Source organism: Epinephelus lanceolatus, chromosome 20, assembly GCF_041903045.1.
Source record: "Epinephelus lanceolatus isolate andai-2023 chromosome 20, ASM4190304v1, whole genome shotgun sequence".
NCBI lineage: Eukaryota > Metazoa > Chordata > Actinopteri > Perciformes > Serranidae > Epinephelus > Epinephelus lanceolatus.
Genome location: NC_135753.1, coordinates 6,164,249 through 6,180,072, shown reverse-complemented (window position 1 = coordinate 6,180,072; position 15,824 = coordinate 6,164,249). Strand labels below are relative to the sequence as shown.

General features: G+C 39.3%; 1 protein-coding gene across 4 annotated transcripts in view; it reads right to left on the bottom strand.

The window, feature by feature from the left end:
- The window catches only part of rreb1a (ras responsive element binding protein 1a), a 98,558-nt gene that overhangs the window by 23,606 nt on the left and 59,128 nt on the right, over positions 1–15,824 (bottom strand). For 2 of the 4 annotated variants that reach the window (XM_033638962.2, XM_033638960.2), the window contains 6 exons: positions 14,977–15,069; positions 14,650–14,890; positions 14,449–14,518; positions 12,941–13,030; positions 11,484–11,647; positions 46–187 (listed from right to left, as the gene is read on the bottom strand). In XM_033638962.2, coding sequence (XP_033494853.2) covers positions 46–187; positions 11,484–11,647; positions 12,941–13,030; positions 14,449–14,518; positions 14,650–14,890; positions 14,977–15,064 — 795 coding nt within the window. In that variant the 5' untranslated portion in view covers positions 15,065–15,069. The remainder of the gene's footprint in view (positions 1–45; positions 188–11,483; positions 11,648–12,940; positions 13,031–14,448; positions 14,519–14,649; positions 14,891–14,976; positions 15,070–15,824) is intronic. The other 2 variants (XM_033638963.2, XM_033638961.2) reach the window with 1 other exon arrangement.

Sequence of the window (15,824 nt, the reverse complement as noted above, 5' to 3'; positions counted from 1 at the left end):
CAGTGGGCTGATGACGCCCGGAATGTTTTCAGTGTGTGTTTCTACCTTCTTGCTGGGCGGCTCCTCTCCATTCTCCTCTTCCGGACCCTGCCTCCTCTTAACGGATGGACGGCGACGTTTGGTGGGGGAGGGGGGGCTGACGGGGAGCATACCGCTGGCTGGGTCCTTTTCATGGATCTTCATATGTCTGAGAGAGATGAAGGGTCAGAGGTCAGTCTCAAAAGTTATCAGATAAAAACACAGTAAAAAGTACTATATTTTCCTCTGAGATGTAGTGCCTCAAAATGGTACTCAAGTACAATACTAAAGTAAATGTACTTAGTAACTTTCCACCCCTGGACATGAGAGCACCTAGTCTTTTGTACACAACTCATTTTATTTATAAAACAGGAAAAAAAAAATCTTAATTTCTTAATCTATCTACACTGTACAACTCTACAAGAACTCTTAAAATTGATTTTGACTCTAGCAGGTGAAACTGAGACTTTTTAGTTAATAAATCACAACAGATTTAAATGTGTTAAAAAACCACTAAAACCTCTATTAAATTATTAATAATTAAAGCAAGTCTGAGTATTAAATTACAGGCTGCAAATGCTTTAGTTACACTGAATTAAAATTAAGGGCAGAGAGGAAAAGATCATGATGTTGTTCCCAGAAATCAAGACAGGTGTGTCTGTTGTTAATGGGAAGGTAAAACTACCAGGGTTTATGGATAGGAAGCACGGGATTCTGGGAGTGTGAGTGCAGGGACTGATGGTGTTTCAGATCAGACCGGCTCCTCAACTGATGGTGAAACATGTTCGCTGCTTTAATCTCCACCAACAGTATTCCCTAATCCAACTTAATCAGCTGGGAATGCGGCGGGATACAGTGCACGCGCACGCGCACACGCACGCACACACACACACACACACACACACAATAATGATGTTTAAGTATGAGCAATTATCACATAATTACATGCGGCACTGTGGCAGCCTTATATGGCCAGCGGAGAGATGAGGAAGCCCTGAAGTCACAGCAGGAAGTTGTCTCTCTCTTGTTGCCGTGACAACATCAGTTAATGCAGAAAGACACAACTTAGCTTGTTACTGGAACCTTTCTAATGTTTTTTTCCAGATTTCTTGAGCATCATGTTCAGAAAGTAAACAAGAACAGTCCTCAAACAGAGAGAGACTGTGAGAGATGCACAAAAACATAATCATGTCTGTTGTTTTGTTAAAAATACAGTGATAAAAAAGATGACATCCTAATCATTGTCCACCATCTCTTATTCAAATTAAAACAATTTTAATGAATAAATTGTGGTGGTTTTTGTTCTTTTATTTTTATTTTTTTTTTTTAAATAAGGGAAGATTTCTATAATTTTTTTTTAATTATTTTTATAATGGCAACGAAATTTGATGATTTTATTTATCAAGGTTGTAATTACGGCTGAAGTTAATGTTTTTTGTTGTTTTTGATTATAATGACAACTTTACTTTTTTTGGTGTTGTTTGTTTTTGATCATGACAGCTGAAAGATGACGACTGTTGAAGAAGAATAGGAGGATGGAGATATCCTCTTTTCTCCTCCTTTGGTTCAGTTTCTCCCTCAGCTGTGTCTCAAAGGTCAGATGGTCATTTAAAGACGTGTGTGTGTGTAAATGTGACGATCATGTATTTGTGAGAGTGTGCTTTTTAGTTTAAGTGTTACTATAAGTGTGAGAAAGTGTGCAGGTTGTTGGCAGTGTGTGTGTGTGTGTGTGTGTGTGTGTGTAAAGGTCATCCAGCTAGTGCTATAGCATGTGGCGGCAGCAACAGTGTCAGTTTACAGAAGTTCAAAGAGAAGAGGATGAAGAGAAAGCAGACAAGGAGAGAAGAGAGGGACAGGAAAGGAAAGAAGAGAGGATGAGATGAGGAGAGAAAAAGAGTAAAGGAAACAAAGAGACAAGACAAGAATTTAAAGGGACAGAAGAGGAGAAAATAAGGAGAGGTGAGAAAGCGGACAGTAAAGGAAGGAATGCACAGAAAAAGGGTGAGAGGGGAGGAAATGAGGACAGGAGAATAAACAGGGAGAGGAGACAAGGAAACAAAACAAGTTGTTGAGGAGAGAAGAGGGGAGGAGAGGAAAGAAAATAAGCAAAAAGGAGAGGATGCAAGGACCCACAGTAAAGGAAGTGAAAGGAGATAAGGAGGGGAAACAAGAAAATGAGAGGAAGGAAAGGAAAAAGTAGGGGAAACAGACAGGAGAGATGAAAGGAGACAACAAGCTGAGAGGAGAGAAGAGGGGACAAGAGGAAAGCAGAGAGGAAATAAAGGAGAGAAGGGGAAAGAAAAAGGAAACTAAAGACGAGATGAGAAAAGAAAATGAGAGCAGAGAGGAGGAAAAGAGGAGGAATTCAGTAGAAAAGGAGGAAATAACGACATGAGATGAAGGAGACGATCAGATGAAGGAGAAGATCAGAAGAAATTAGAGATGAGGAGAGGAAATGAGAAGAGGAGAAGGGGAAGAAAACAAGACAGGAGCTGAAACAAGGAAAGGAGAAAGTCGAGACACAAAGGAGAGAAGCTGAAGAAAAGGAAATCAGGAAGGAGAGCAAGACAAGAAGAGTGGCAGAGGAAAAGATAAAAAGAAACAAGGAGATAAGACAACAATTTAAGATGAAGAAAAAATGGGACAAGAGGAACGAGGAGAGAGAGGCAAAAAAGGAATAGTGGGGGAAAGGAAAAAGGAAACAAAATATGAGCTGAGAAAGAGTCGAGAGGAAAAAAATAAAAAAGGAAATAAAAAAAAGGAAAGCAGGAGAGAAGAAACAGAAACAAGAGGAGATAAAAAGACCAGAACTAAGAGGAGAGGAGTTGAGAGAGGAGAGAAGTTGAGAGAGTAGAGGAAAAGGGGAAGAAAAGGAAGAGTGGGGATGAAATAAGAAAGGAAAGGAGAATAAACAGAGGAAAGAGGAGAGAAGAGAGCAAAGGACAGATGGAAAATAAAGCAGAAAGGAGGAGGCAACAAGGAGAGAGGAAAGGAAGGAAGACATAGGAAAGGAGGGTAGACAAGGAAACAAGGAGAGAAGAGAGAAAGGATAAAAGAGGTGATGGAGCAGGAGCGGAGGAGGAGGGGGTGGATGTTATCATCTAATAATAGGACCCAACAGGCAGCGGGCTGGACGCCCATAAGAGGTCCTGACAGAGTCAGCAGATCTGAGACCACCGGACAGGAAGTTGTTTATTAACCAATCAGGTCAGTGAAGGAGGAGGAGAAGGCGGGACAACGACAGAGAGCAAAGTCTTCTGAACCCAAATTGTACTGTGACCCCCCGAACTGACCAATCAAAGAACAGGAAACGCACCGAGTCAGCAGAGTGTGAGACGTTTGAGTCGCCAACAGCTGCTCAACTCAACATATCAGAGTACACACACACACACACACACACACACACACACACCCCAAGATAAATGTGCACCAAAACACTGCAGTTTTATACAGTAGTGAAAGAGAGGCAGCAGTGACTGCGGCATAACTTGTAACAGTACCATTACTAGTAGTATTTTCATGACTCCAGTAGCTTTCTCTGACCCCCAGTGTTTGTGTGGTGTGTATTTTAGTACCTGTTAAAGTAACACAGCAGAGTACACTTATATTTATAGTTTTATTTGTTGGGACTGTGAACAAGCAATACATATTTCATAGAAAGAAAAGAGGTACTTCCATCTGCAATACCTCCAGAACTAATAATGGTAGTAGTAGTAGTGATACAAGTAGCCCTGCAGCTGCAATTATGATTAACAGTGTGATTAGCAGTAGTCCTTGTAGCTGTAGCAATAAAAGTAGCATGAGTACAACAGTATTGAAAGAAGAGCAGCAGTGGAGTGGAAGTAGCACTTTTATTTCTAATTCTACTCCCAGTTGTAGTACTAATAGCAGTGACAGCAGCACTACTAGCAGTAGCAGTATTTTTATGACTGGAGTAACTTTCAAGGAGGCATCCACTCATGCCACTCCATGTGCAGTGTGTGTTCAACATGTGTACTTTAGTGATACGCCAAAACAATGAGTACTGAGCTCAAATACTACCTGCTGCAAACCCCCTCACAAAATATTCCAAAAATATTCAGCATGCTGGAATAAGATAGACTTCACAAGGGTTTGAGAAATCTGTCTGACTCGTGGCCCCTTTAAAAGACAGAAAGTACTACTAAACAGTAGTAGTACTCACAGTAGTACAAACAGTACAAACAGTAACACAATGTACCAGTGTGATCCTGTCTGACTGCTCTGCCTGCAGTTCTTCTACATCACCACATGGGTGCTGTTGAGTCACCTTATCACCCTGACACATGTTTCTGTGTCTAACAACAAACATTTAATATCTCTGGAGGAAGGGAGGAAGAAGAAGAAGACAAAGAGGAAGAGGGGAAGGAGAACTCTCCTTCAGAGGAAGTGAGGATGGAGGGAAGGAAGGAAAAAGGGAAGAATAAGAGCAGCCCCTCTTCTCTCCTCTTCCTCCCTGCTCAGCTCACACATGCAGCAACCTCTGAGAGCCAATCCCAACTCAGCACACCGCTGCCAGCCCATAATAGGCTAATGGGATGCCTGCCATGGCAACCGGGCCCAACGGCCTCACAACAAGAGGGCCAAGAGAGGAGGACTCATGTGATGCTGCTGCTCTCCATCTGTGCTTCACTTCTTCCTCTTCTCTCCCTCTGTCTGGTTTTGTCTTCTGGAAAAATGAACTTCTCAATAACTTGTACATTTTTTATACATATGAAAATGATGTGATGATCAATAGAGGGATCAATTTTAGCCTCAAACAGTAGTCTATTTTTGTTTTTGGTCTCACAAAACCTGAGGCATGTACTATGAAGCAGGATTTGGAGTTAACTCGGTTTTCAGTACTACGAATGGTTAACTTCAGGGTATCAGGACACAACCTGTCAATTTCCTGAAATCTGACCAATCAGATCACTGAAGAAAAAAGTATCCATGAAAGAAAGTCTGGAGTGACAGGTGAAAAAGAGCAGCCTATATGTTGTTATAGGTCAGAAGAATCATTAAATATTACCAGGGCTTTATTTCCACTGGTTTTAAGACAGAGCTTCTAACAAACAGAGATTGTTTATACGCTAAACTTTACACTACAACTTTAAATTTTAGCACTATTTGAAATGATTAAGTTACATTAGTTCACAGTGATGCTGACAGTGCTGCTACTTTCACACTGATTCATCACTGCAGCTCAGAATAACATGAGACACCTGTGTGACGAGAACTAGGATAAAGCAGGTATTTTATTAGTAAAATAATCCACACACTGTTAATTGACTCCCGTTATTATGAATGCAACATTTCGGTCAGATCGACCTCATTAGTCATTAACTACTTTTCCATCCTTTACTCCAGTAGCGGAAACAGTCTGGCATCACTTTATAGTGTTTTATGTGACATGCTCAGAGTAGTATTATCATCATCCAAATAAACAGCAAGAAATACTCTATACTAATGTCACATAGGCACATAGCTCAATGATCCCTGCACGTAATTTAAGTCTCGGATGACGGTGAATTTTTGGATAGTGTTTTCAATATTTCTAAATCTTCCATTGTAAGATTACAGATTATTGTTTACATCCCATGACATTTTACTGTCTTGTCAACAGAACACTGTCACTATCGTTTCATCTCATTTGATATTTTTCTTCTTAGAAAATCATCCAAACATTAAAAAGTTAGGGCATGATCAAACTACTGTCTTGTGTTAAAATGTTTCTTTTTTCTTACTACCAGACATTTTTTCTATCAAAATTAAATTTGAAAAACTGGACTTTTTGGTTTCCAACTGATCATCTAATAAAAACAAAACAGACATATTTACCTGCAAATAATTTACATTTCTAGCCTGGGTTTTTTGTACTTATGTGTGGTAGTCTACTAGTTGAATCAACATCACTACTGCAAGTAGTTGGCACCCAAAATGCTTATCAGTCAAACTTAATACTTCAAATTATTATTTCATGCATTTCCCTAAAGGCTGTTTTCAATAAACATTACTTGCTGACATTTATTTAGTGAGTTCTTGCAATGTTTTGTAGGATGATGTGCAAAAATTAATGATCAATTAATCAATTAATTGTGATTTAAAAAAAAACAAAAACTTTACTTGTACCAAACAGTAACAAATGTGTTTTTTGCCTTATTCAGCGCTCACAGCAACATATTTTGATTGACTGATTCTGATCAATTGATTCAATTTTACATGTTCGATCAAATTCTTAATGACTGATTAATCAATCGTCGATTTATTGTTATCATCCCTAGCAGAAATGCAGAGGTTTGCGGTAATTTATAAACGGTTTGTCAATCAGAAAGCACTGACAACTTCTTTAGTACACATTAAATGTCCCACTCAGATCTAACAGATCAAAAACGTGTTTATGTTGTGTTTTTATGTTAAAATCTGCCTTTACTTAATTATTGGATATTTTGTAATTTTCTAAGATATCAACATCTGTATGTGGCTTTAAAATCCAGAACTGGTTGGAAGCTGTTTTCTTCACTTCCTCCAAGGCTGACTGAGACCCTAAAGCCCTCAGAGAGAGACGTTGTGTTTAGTATTGATTTGTGGTAATAACGCTGCACTCACATGGAATCATGCAAATGGCAAATAGACTACACCTTCTGAGCAGCACCGGAAAAACAAAAACAATCCAGCAGGAACAGCAGGATGGTGAAATGCAACATGCATGACAATATGTTACAACAGTGATGTCATATTGTTTACTAAAAACAGAATAAAATGTATTAAATAGAATGATTTCATGTCTATTATTTTAGGTTATTATGCTGGTAGGTAATGTCCAGTAATTGTCCAGATTGCCAGAGGATGGCAAAAAGTTTGAACATTTTAACTTTGGATGGCAGTGCCCATCGTTACTGTCTCCAGTATTCTCTGACGGCCTCATCTAATTTTTCTGTCCTGCTCTGGCAATCAAAAATGATGCCTGGTTTGACATCTAGCATCTGCATAAGCCTGGGAAAATGCACTGGATATTTGTGGTTTAACAAATAAACTTAAATCTAACAGATTGTTTAAAAGAGCTCCACAACAGTTTGCTCTGACCCTGCTTTCACACAGTTTTGTCGTTTTTGAATGAAGTTATTTGAATGGAAAAAAGCACCATCAGCTCTCTGTGAGTGCGCCTCCTTCTACAGGCCAAAAACTAGAAAAACTAGTTTCATGTTTCAGGGATGCTCTGCTGCTACATGGATTCACACTTTTGAAAGCAACAGAATTTTATTCTCCTGATGATATTTGTTGCCTTAATTGGCAACAAAACATTCCACATTTTGCCAAAGCAGGATGTGAATTCATCACATGACTGTTTCCACCCATCGCCTCCATCTAACTCTCATCTCTGTCTTTCTTATTGTTCCTTTCTCCCCCTCCCTCCCCGTTTGAAGACAGTCGAGTAGGAAAATCTCGTGTTTCACATTTCAAAGGATGCTCTGCTGCAAAATGGATTCCTCCACTCCCTCCTCTCTCCCTCCCTCCTCCCTCTCCTTCTCTTTTCCAGTCTCCATCCACACAGGCCTTCTCTTTATTTTCCTACAGCAGCCTGTGAGGTAAAAAAAAAGCAGCTCGACAAGTTTCCTGTTTTCCTCCCTCTGTTTTTGTAGTGTGCATTGTAAATTAGTATCAAATAAAAAAGGTGCAGCTTCATCTGTTTCTTTTCTCTCTGTTTTTGTAAAAGTTACAGGATTCTAAGAAAATTATGTCTCCAGGGTGCTGATAGGAGTTATTCCCTCAGTGTGAGTTCACTCTGTCTTTGAGCAGAGGGCAAGGGAGTCATGCTACAACACAGAGTAACGAAACCAGACTGATAACTTTTAGTTTAGAGTCAAAGCTGCAGCAGGTGAGCTCAGGACGTGGAGCTGCAGCTGCCCTGATCCTCTGACTGAGACTGGGGGTCTCTGTATTCATTCATCTCACAAATCTTCAAGCAAACCATTAATCATTTTCATTTGCAAAAAGAAACTGTAGTGTTTCTGTCCTCTCTTCTTTGAGTCCTAGTTATTTCTGTTTCTTACAAATAATTAAACCAGATAATTTTTAATTTAATTTATTATAATTTATTAATCCCCAAGGGGGAAATTCAATGTTTTCACTCCGTTTGTCATATACATATTCAACACACAGGCCCGAAATACACACACACAGACAGTTGTTTTGTCTGTGAAGCTTGTGAGTTGTAATGGAACCAAATTTTGTGATGTTAACTTTGTTAAATGTTGCTGTTGTCGCTGGCTTCATATGAGTAGAGGAAAAGTCTGCTAGCCGCTAGGCTAATTTATACAATGTAAAATGCAATAGGCTTTTGCTAATAATATTAGCATGTTGTATTTGTGGGAAAAATGTGTCCAGCAAAAGACAAATGCTTTGTCTGTGAATGCTGCCAGTTATAGTGAAGCCAATTTCTGTACTGGTGTTGGAAATGTGTGTTTTGGGTGTGTTCTGAATCAACTCAACTCAACAGCACTTCACAGAAACCCCGCCAACTAGTGTTTTGAAGGTGTGACTGCAAAGTGACACAGACACACCACTGCACAAGTATAAATGCTCACAATGGCATAAGCCATGTACGTAGGCTATGGCGTAGGCTCTGCATAGAGATGGCGCACAAGTATAATCCCGCTAACTGGTAGCATCACACAGCTAATTTTACCTCACGGTTATTAATGGGTTTGACAACAGAGTTGAGATGTTTCAATGCTCAACATTAGCTGATGCTGCTGTCTTAGCTCGTGTCTCATGGAGACACTCCTTTGGCATGTCAAACAGCTGACTGTTGGCCCCTCACCACCATCACAATACCCCTTTACCACCAACATGGAACCGGTTCTGTTCAGCTTCCCTCACCATATTTTGAACCATTCCATAGATTAGAACCAAATAAATTGGTTCAGAATCCCAAAGTTGGTTCTCAGATAGAACCAAAAAAAAAAAGCAGGTTTTCCTTCCCTAGTTGGTCTAGACGTCACGAACCACCTCACAATAAAAGGGACAAAATACAAAAGAAATACAGGAATGAGAGATAACAATAATGAAGTAAAACTAAGAAAAGAAAAGAAACAGGTGGGTCTTCAGCTGTTTTTTAAAGTGTCCACACCAAGGATGATAACTAGAACTATAATGCTGTGAGCATCCACTCTGTTGAACGACGGTGATCTGTAAAAGGTGAGGCTAAGCACACGCCGTGCACCTAAGCTGTTTCAGCAGTCTGGGGAAACTGATATTACTGTTGTATGTTCTGCAGAGAAACAAGAGATAACCCTCAATATTCTTCAAAAAGGAGTGGGGAGAATCCAACACCATGTTACGATAGCTGTCGTCTTTTAAAGACAAATTTTATTCATACTTTGGTATGACTCAACATCAATCTGATGGTATTCTAGTGATTGTTAGAGGGCATCAGTAAGGATAAAACGAACAGGTTATTTGAGAGTTTGTGGATGTTTTGATGTAGTTTTGCAGTTGCCTATGATCTGTTTTTGGTTGCGACAAAAAAGAAAGTTTTCTTCACAAATTCAACAACACATGGTGAGTAACTGATACAAAATTGATCATTTAGAAGAGTGAAGTATTCCTTTAAGTCAAGTTGATATCTTGATTCTGAAGCCAGAGAGTATTTTCCCCTCAGTTCCTTCTAATGACCTCTTTAACAGACAGGAAACAGGAGCTCTCGCTGCCCAAAAAAACCACAAGCACAAAAACAAACAGAGGAAAAAATAATTGAGTAAAATTGCTGTGACATCTAACAGATTTCAGACTGTCTGTGTCTCAGCCTACAGTCATTCCTCCCTGCCCACAGCCTCTCATACCATCACCACCACTGAGAGAGAAGAGAGTGAGTCTGAAGAAGCACAAAACATCCAAACAAACATCAACATGCCACATGTTTCATTAACACTCACAGTCATCACAGACAAACTCACCAATGTTTCGCACATGTACGTGTACTTCTACCTCTACACAGGTTTCAATTAACCCCTTTAAAACCCCAGCAAGCTCTTGAGACATTTCGGTCAAAGCTTTAGTATCACTCCAAGGCACTGCAGTGGATTAACAGTCTGCTAATTTAACTGTACACCATTCACAGTCAGTTGTTCCCTAAAACTAAAGGGGAAAAGTAGTAAAACTGCATACAAAACTATTAGTATATATATATAATTTGTAGTTTTGGAGCAAAAACTTGCAAACAGCAGCATGGGTCTTTAAAACTTCTGACTTTCTGTACAAACCAGAGCTGGTAGATCAAAAGAATACATCAGAGGCTGGCAGTCAAAAGTGACTTCTGTTTTGTTTTGACACTAATTTTCCGAGGTGCTGTGGAATTTAACCTCCCCCACAGATTCAGAGACCCCCAAAGACTCCCAAAATAATCTTTCTTTCTATGTCTTTCTGTTGCTTGTTAGTTGTCGGGTATGAAGGACAGAAAATTACTTACAAATAAATTAATACAAATAAATAATAATAATGTACACATTTTACACAGGAAATAAATACAGAACAATTTAAAAATGTACAAAATAAAAGTATGAATAAATGTATAAATAAAAACAGACATTAATAGAGTAAAATAAAAAAATGTGTATATATATATATATATATATATGTATGTATATATATATAAAAATAGCTACAGAAAAAAATAAAATAAATGTATACATAAATAAATAGAGAAAAATAAATGCATGTATAAATAAGTGTATAATAAATAGTACAAAAAATAAATGCTGAAATAAAGATTTTAAGAAAATCAATAAATGCTGAAATAAACTCGTAACAGTTGATCATTAAACAGATAAATGCTTTAAATCTATTTCTACATTTTTATTCACCTACATTTTTTATTTCTGTATTCATTTATTTATGTATGCATACTGCAGTCATTTTCTGTCCTCCATAGCTATGTTTCTATTAACATCAAAAACAGCTAGAATTTTGTATGCCTCCGCAAACCTATCAAGTTTCTCTGACAGTTTACATCCATGTCTGTAAAAACATGGATGCTTCACACACATCTTCCCTAGGCAGCACAGAAGATCTATACCATCCTCACAGTTTCAAGGTGGACATCCAAGATTAGTGTCACCAATTCAATCGGTCAGTGAAGGTCAGACATGAATTAATATATGGCACACAAAAACATACTTCTGGAGGGACCGTTGAATGTGACGGTGGAGGCTGGACTTTACTGATAAAAGACTGGGCGTTGTTCTGTGTGTGTGTGTGTGTGTGTGTGTGTGTGTGTGTGTGTGTGTGATGGGGATGGATGGTTTAATGTCTTCTTTCCACTTCCTGAGTAACCCCCCACCACAAACACACACTCACACACACTTATGACCATTTTGTGCTCCCATCATGGTTGACTGGGGAGTGGGTTAAACGCTAACTTCCTCTGCCCAACGTTAGTGTGTGTGTGTGTGTGTGTGTGTGTGTACCTGTGCATGTTCCCATTGGTGGTGAAGGTCTGTCCACAGATGTTACATTTGTAGGGCCTCTCCCCACTGTGGACCAACATGTGTCTGTCTAGCGATGACGCTGAGCTCAGGCACTTCCCACAGATGCTGCAGGAGTGGTCTGTCGCTCCGGTGTCGGCGTTGTGCTGCAGAGACAAAGGTGCATAAATAATTACACCAACTACTACTACACAAGGCACAAGAAGCTGTGCTAATACTACTGGCAGCCATGGCAGTAATAGCACTTCTGATTTACTTATCAGACTATCTTCCCCAAAAATACATCCCTACAGATTGTTTAAGTACAGATAGCTTACTACGATCCACATTTATGTTTTTTGTTAGGTGGTGACCTCTAGTGTCTAGATTCGTGGTAATTATGACAGGGACAAAGTAGGAAGTAAGGTGATGTGGTACGGAGGTCTGGTTGGATGGATGAATTAAATCAACCAGGACTTTAATCCAGAAGACTGCCGTTTGTGTCCTGCGTGAAACCAAAACTCAACAATGACTTATTTTATCTTGCGTAATGTACTTAATTTATGTCACGTGCACATAACGTTGATTTCAGACAGAGGACATGTCCTTCTCAATATTTGGAACATGTGCATTTGCCCCCAATAAAAAATTTAACGAAAGTTAATTTGTGTAAAAAACAAACAAACAAACAAACAAACAAAAAAAAAACAAGTGGCCTGACAAACATAGTTATTTCAACCAAAACTGGCTGATATTAGCCTATCACAGATATACTGGTATGGGTGTATATGTTGTCCAGTATGCAGACATGTGAAACCTTTTTCTTTACAGAACATAATGCAGAAAAAGATGCTTGGGATAATTTACAAGTTAGTTTATTGTTTAACTGTAAAATTTCCTGCCTTCATTATGTATCTTTGTCACAAATACAAAACATATGTTTTTGCATGTTTATATAATGTCTTTGTAGGTCAATATATCGATAACAATTTTTTTTACTCCCAAACATCGGTATTGGCCCCAAAGATCCAGTTACAATGTAACTTCAGCCCAAACCATGATCTTTTCTAAACTTGACCAAACTATAACCATTTCACAACGTTCAATAGTAGTTACTGGATGTAACTCCAGTTCTATGAGTACATGTCACTGGCACTCTCCAGCGGTTATTAATGTCTTTTTTGGGAGTCACTGACAAATGACCTATTCTGTTGTTTAGGTATTCTCTATATACTATGAACTTATGTACAGCCCGTCACTGCCACTTACTACTACTACAAATAATAATAATGCAAGCAGTGCTAGAAGTAGTAGCATAAGTAACAACAACAGAAGTTTCAGTAGCAAGAGAAGTATATCAATCTTTACTTAACCAGAAAATGTTGCTTCTCTCAGTGTCCTACTGTATTATTTTTTGACTCCTCATATGCAGTACTGGTAGTACTCCAATAAGAATTTACCTGTCTGATGTGCATGGTGAGCTGGTGTTGTGTTTGACAGTTCTTGTCACACAGTGGACAAATAAAAGCTGAGCTGTCATCTTTGGTGTCCTGGAAAAAAAAACACATATGTGTGTGTGTGTGTATATATATATATATATATATATATATATATACATACACACATGAAAGAGTATAAACTGAGTCTGTCAACATATACGTTCTTCCTATGTGCCAAAACACATCAAGACTCACAAATACTCACTAGAGCACCGAACGTGGATTAATCCGCTGCTCAAAATAGTCCCAAACAAAGTCACTATTTCCTCCTCTTTGTTTGATTATAAAACCACAATGAGCAGCTGTTTTAAACATTAAATATTGTGTTTTTACAGATTTGCCTCTTTAGTAGGAACCAATTGGCTTAGAGCTGATAGACACAGACAGGAAGACAAACAGTGTCAAGAGACGGACTAGCAATATTGTCCTGTTGACAATAATCAGCCTCAGTTTGACCTGAAGTCAGCTGACACATCACATGATGCTAAAAACCACCTGAGTCACTGCAGACCTGAGACACACACACACACACACACACACACACGTCCGCTCATGCAGCCAGGGAAACAGCACTTCCCTTTTCCTGTTTCAACCACAGGAGGTGATGACGCGGCATGGAATGCCACGATGCATGATGGGAAATGACAGAGGAGAATGTATCACAATGATGAGCCAGTAATGGAGAGAGGAGAGGAGGCACACAAAGGATAGAATACAAGGAGAGGATACAAAAAGAAGAAACTAAAGGAAAGAGGGAGAGGAGACAAGGTTAGCAGAGGAAAATAGAGGGAAGGGAACAAAGAGAAGCTAGGAGACAAGGAGAGGAAACAAGAAGTGAAAACAAGGAGAAATAGCAAGGAGAGGAGAGAAGACAACAAGGAGTCACAGGAAGACAAGAATATAAGACGAGGAAACAAAGAGAATAGACGGGATGGGAGAGGAGACGACAGGAGAGGAGAGTGGACAAGGAGAGCAGACGACAAAGAGAGAGCAAGAAGATAAGGGTAAACAAGGAGAAGTGAAAACAAAGAAATTAAACAAAGGGAGGAGAGAAGGAGAGGAAAAAAGAAGAAGAAACAAGGAGAGGAAACAAGGAAAGGGGACAAAAGGAAGGGACAATAAAGGAGCGCAGACAAGGAGAGCAGAGGAAATAAGGAGACAAAACTAGATGAAGGGACAAGAAAAGGAAACAAGGAGAAGAAACAAGGAGAGAAGACAAGAAGAAAATGGCAAACAAGGACAGGAGAGGAGACTAGGACAGAACAGAAAACAAGGACAAAAAAGGTCACAAGGTGCGGAGAGAAGACGAGAAGAAGAAAGAAAACACAGACAAGGAAAAGGAAGAGGATAGGAGACAAGGAAAGAATGACAAACAAGAAGAGGAGAGAGGACAAGTAGAGGACAGGAAACAAGGAGAAAAAACAAGGGGAGGAAATGTGGAATCCGTGTGTGTTTGTGTGTGTTCCTACGTGGTTGCGTCGTGCGTTGCGGCTGGGTGGGGCTCTCATAGGCGCCGTAAGTGACTTGCTGGGGGAGGGGCTTTAAGCAGAGAAGAAGAAAGTGTCAGGAATCGTCATGGCATCATTTTATATATTTCTGATGACTTCATTCATAGAAACACATATTTTATTCTAAACAGTGGTATGTTCCTTTAAATTGTGTGCAGTCACCTAGGGGAAGGCCCGGCGGAGGAGTTGGCTGAGGTGACTGCACTCTCTCCTTCGCCATCTCCTCCGCCATTGATGGTCCCTGCTGCTGACATCACTGCTGACATCATGGCGTTGATGGAGGACAGGTCACCTCCCCCTTCAGCTCCCATGATTCCTCCTCCTCCTCCTCCTCCTCCTCCTCTGTCTCCGTTCTGTAGCTTCTCTCCTCCACTTGCTGCCTCCTCCATCACTCCGTTAATCACTGTATCACGAAATTTGAAGCTGTCATAACAGTGCCTTTTCCTTCCGCTATGACGCGCTAAATTTTGAATGAGGTTTGGTGCGTACCTTTGAGGTTATTGTGTTTTTTCTCCTCCGTTAGTCCCGACTCCTCCTCGTTTATCTCATCTCGCTGCTCCTCTGTGCAGTTTTCCATGACTGCTGAAATACAAACAATACAATACAAACTTTAATTTAAAATTTCACAAATTTTATATTGTCAGCATATTAGTAAACATATAGAGCTTATGGTGTATTGGTTGAAACATTTTATAAATCCTCACTGACTACCAGTGATTTCCTTTTAATTAAATCTAATTCATAACCTAGCAACATGTATTCAGATGGTAAAAAATGGTAGAAATAAAAGGGTAAAAATCAATAATTAAGTTCTGATGTGAAAGCACTAAAGCAGTGGTTCTCAAATGGTGTGCTCTGGCACGAGATGCCAATCCAGGTGTGATGTGGGATTTTGTAATAACCACACATTATTATTATCATTAATATTATTATTATCATTGCAATATTTAACTGGGCCTACACAAAAAGTTGTTAATGAATTTTAATTAACTGTATCAGTATGTTGTGCACACCTATTTCCAAATTATGAAGCAAACTCTAGCTAAAAAATGTAGTGTGCGAAAGCCCTTAGTGTACCCTCGCCTGAGGATGTACTCGCCAATCAGCACGCAGACGTGTGCACCGCCAGCACAAGCTTTAACAGCAGCAATTCAGCAGTGACAGCATCGCAATTAAGTTTAGTACAGGCAATTAATGCCTTTTTCCTTCTCCCGTAGGTGATTAAGGTGAGAATCCACCCATGTTTCTCTACCTGTAAAGTAAGTTTAATTTAAAGTTACAATGTGTAATTTACGTGGTTGTTTATTAGCAAATATCAACTATCGCTTTTATAAATA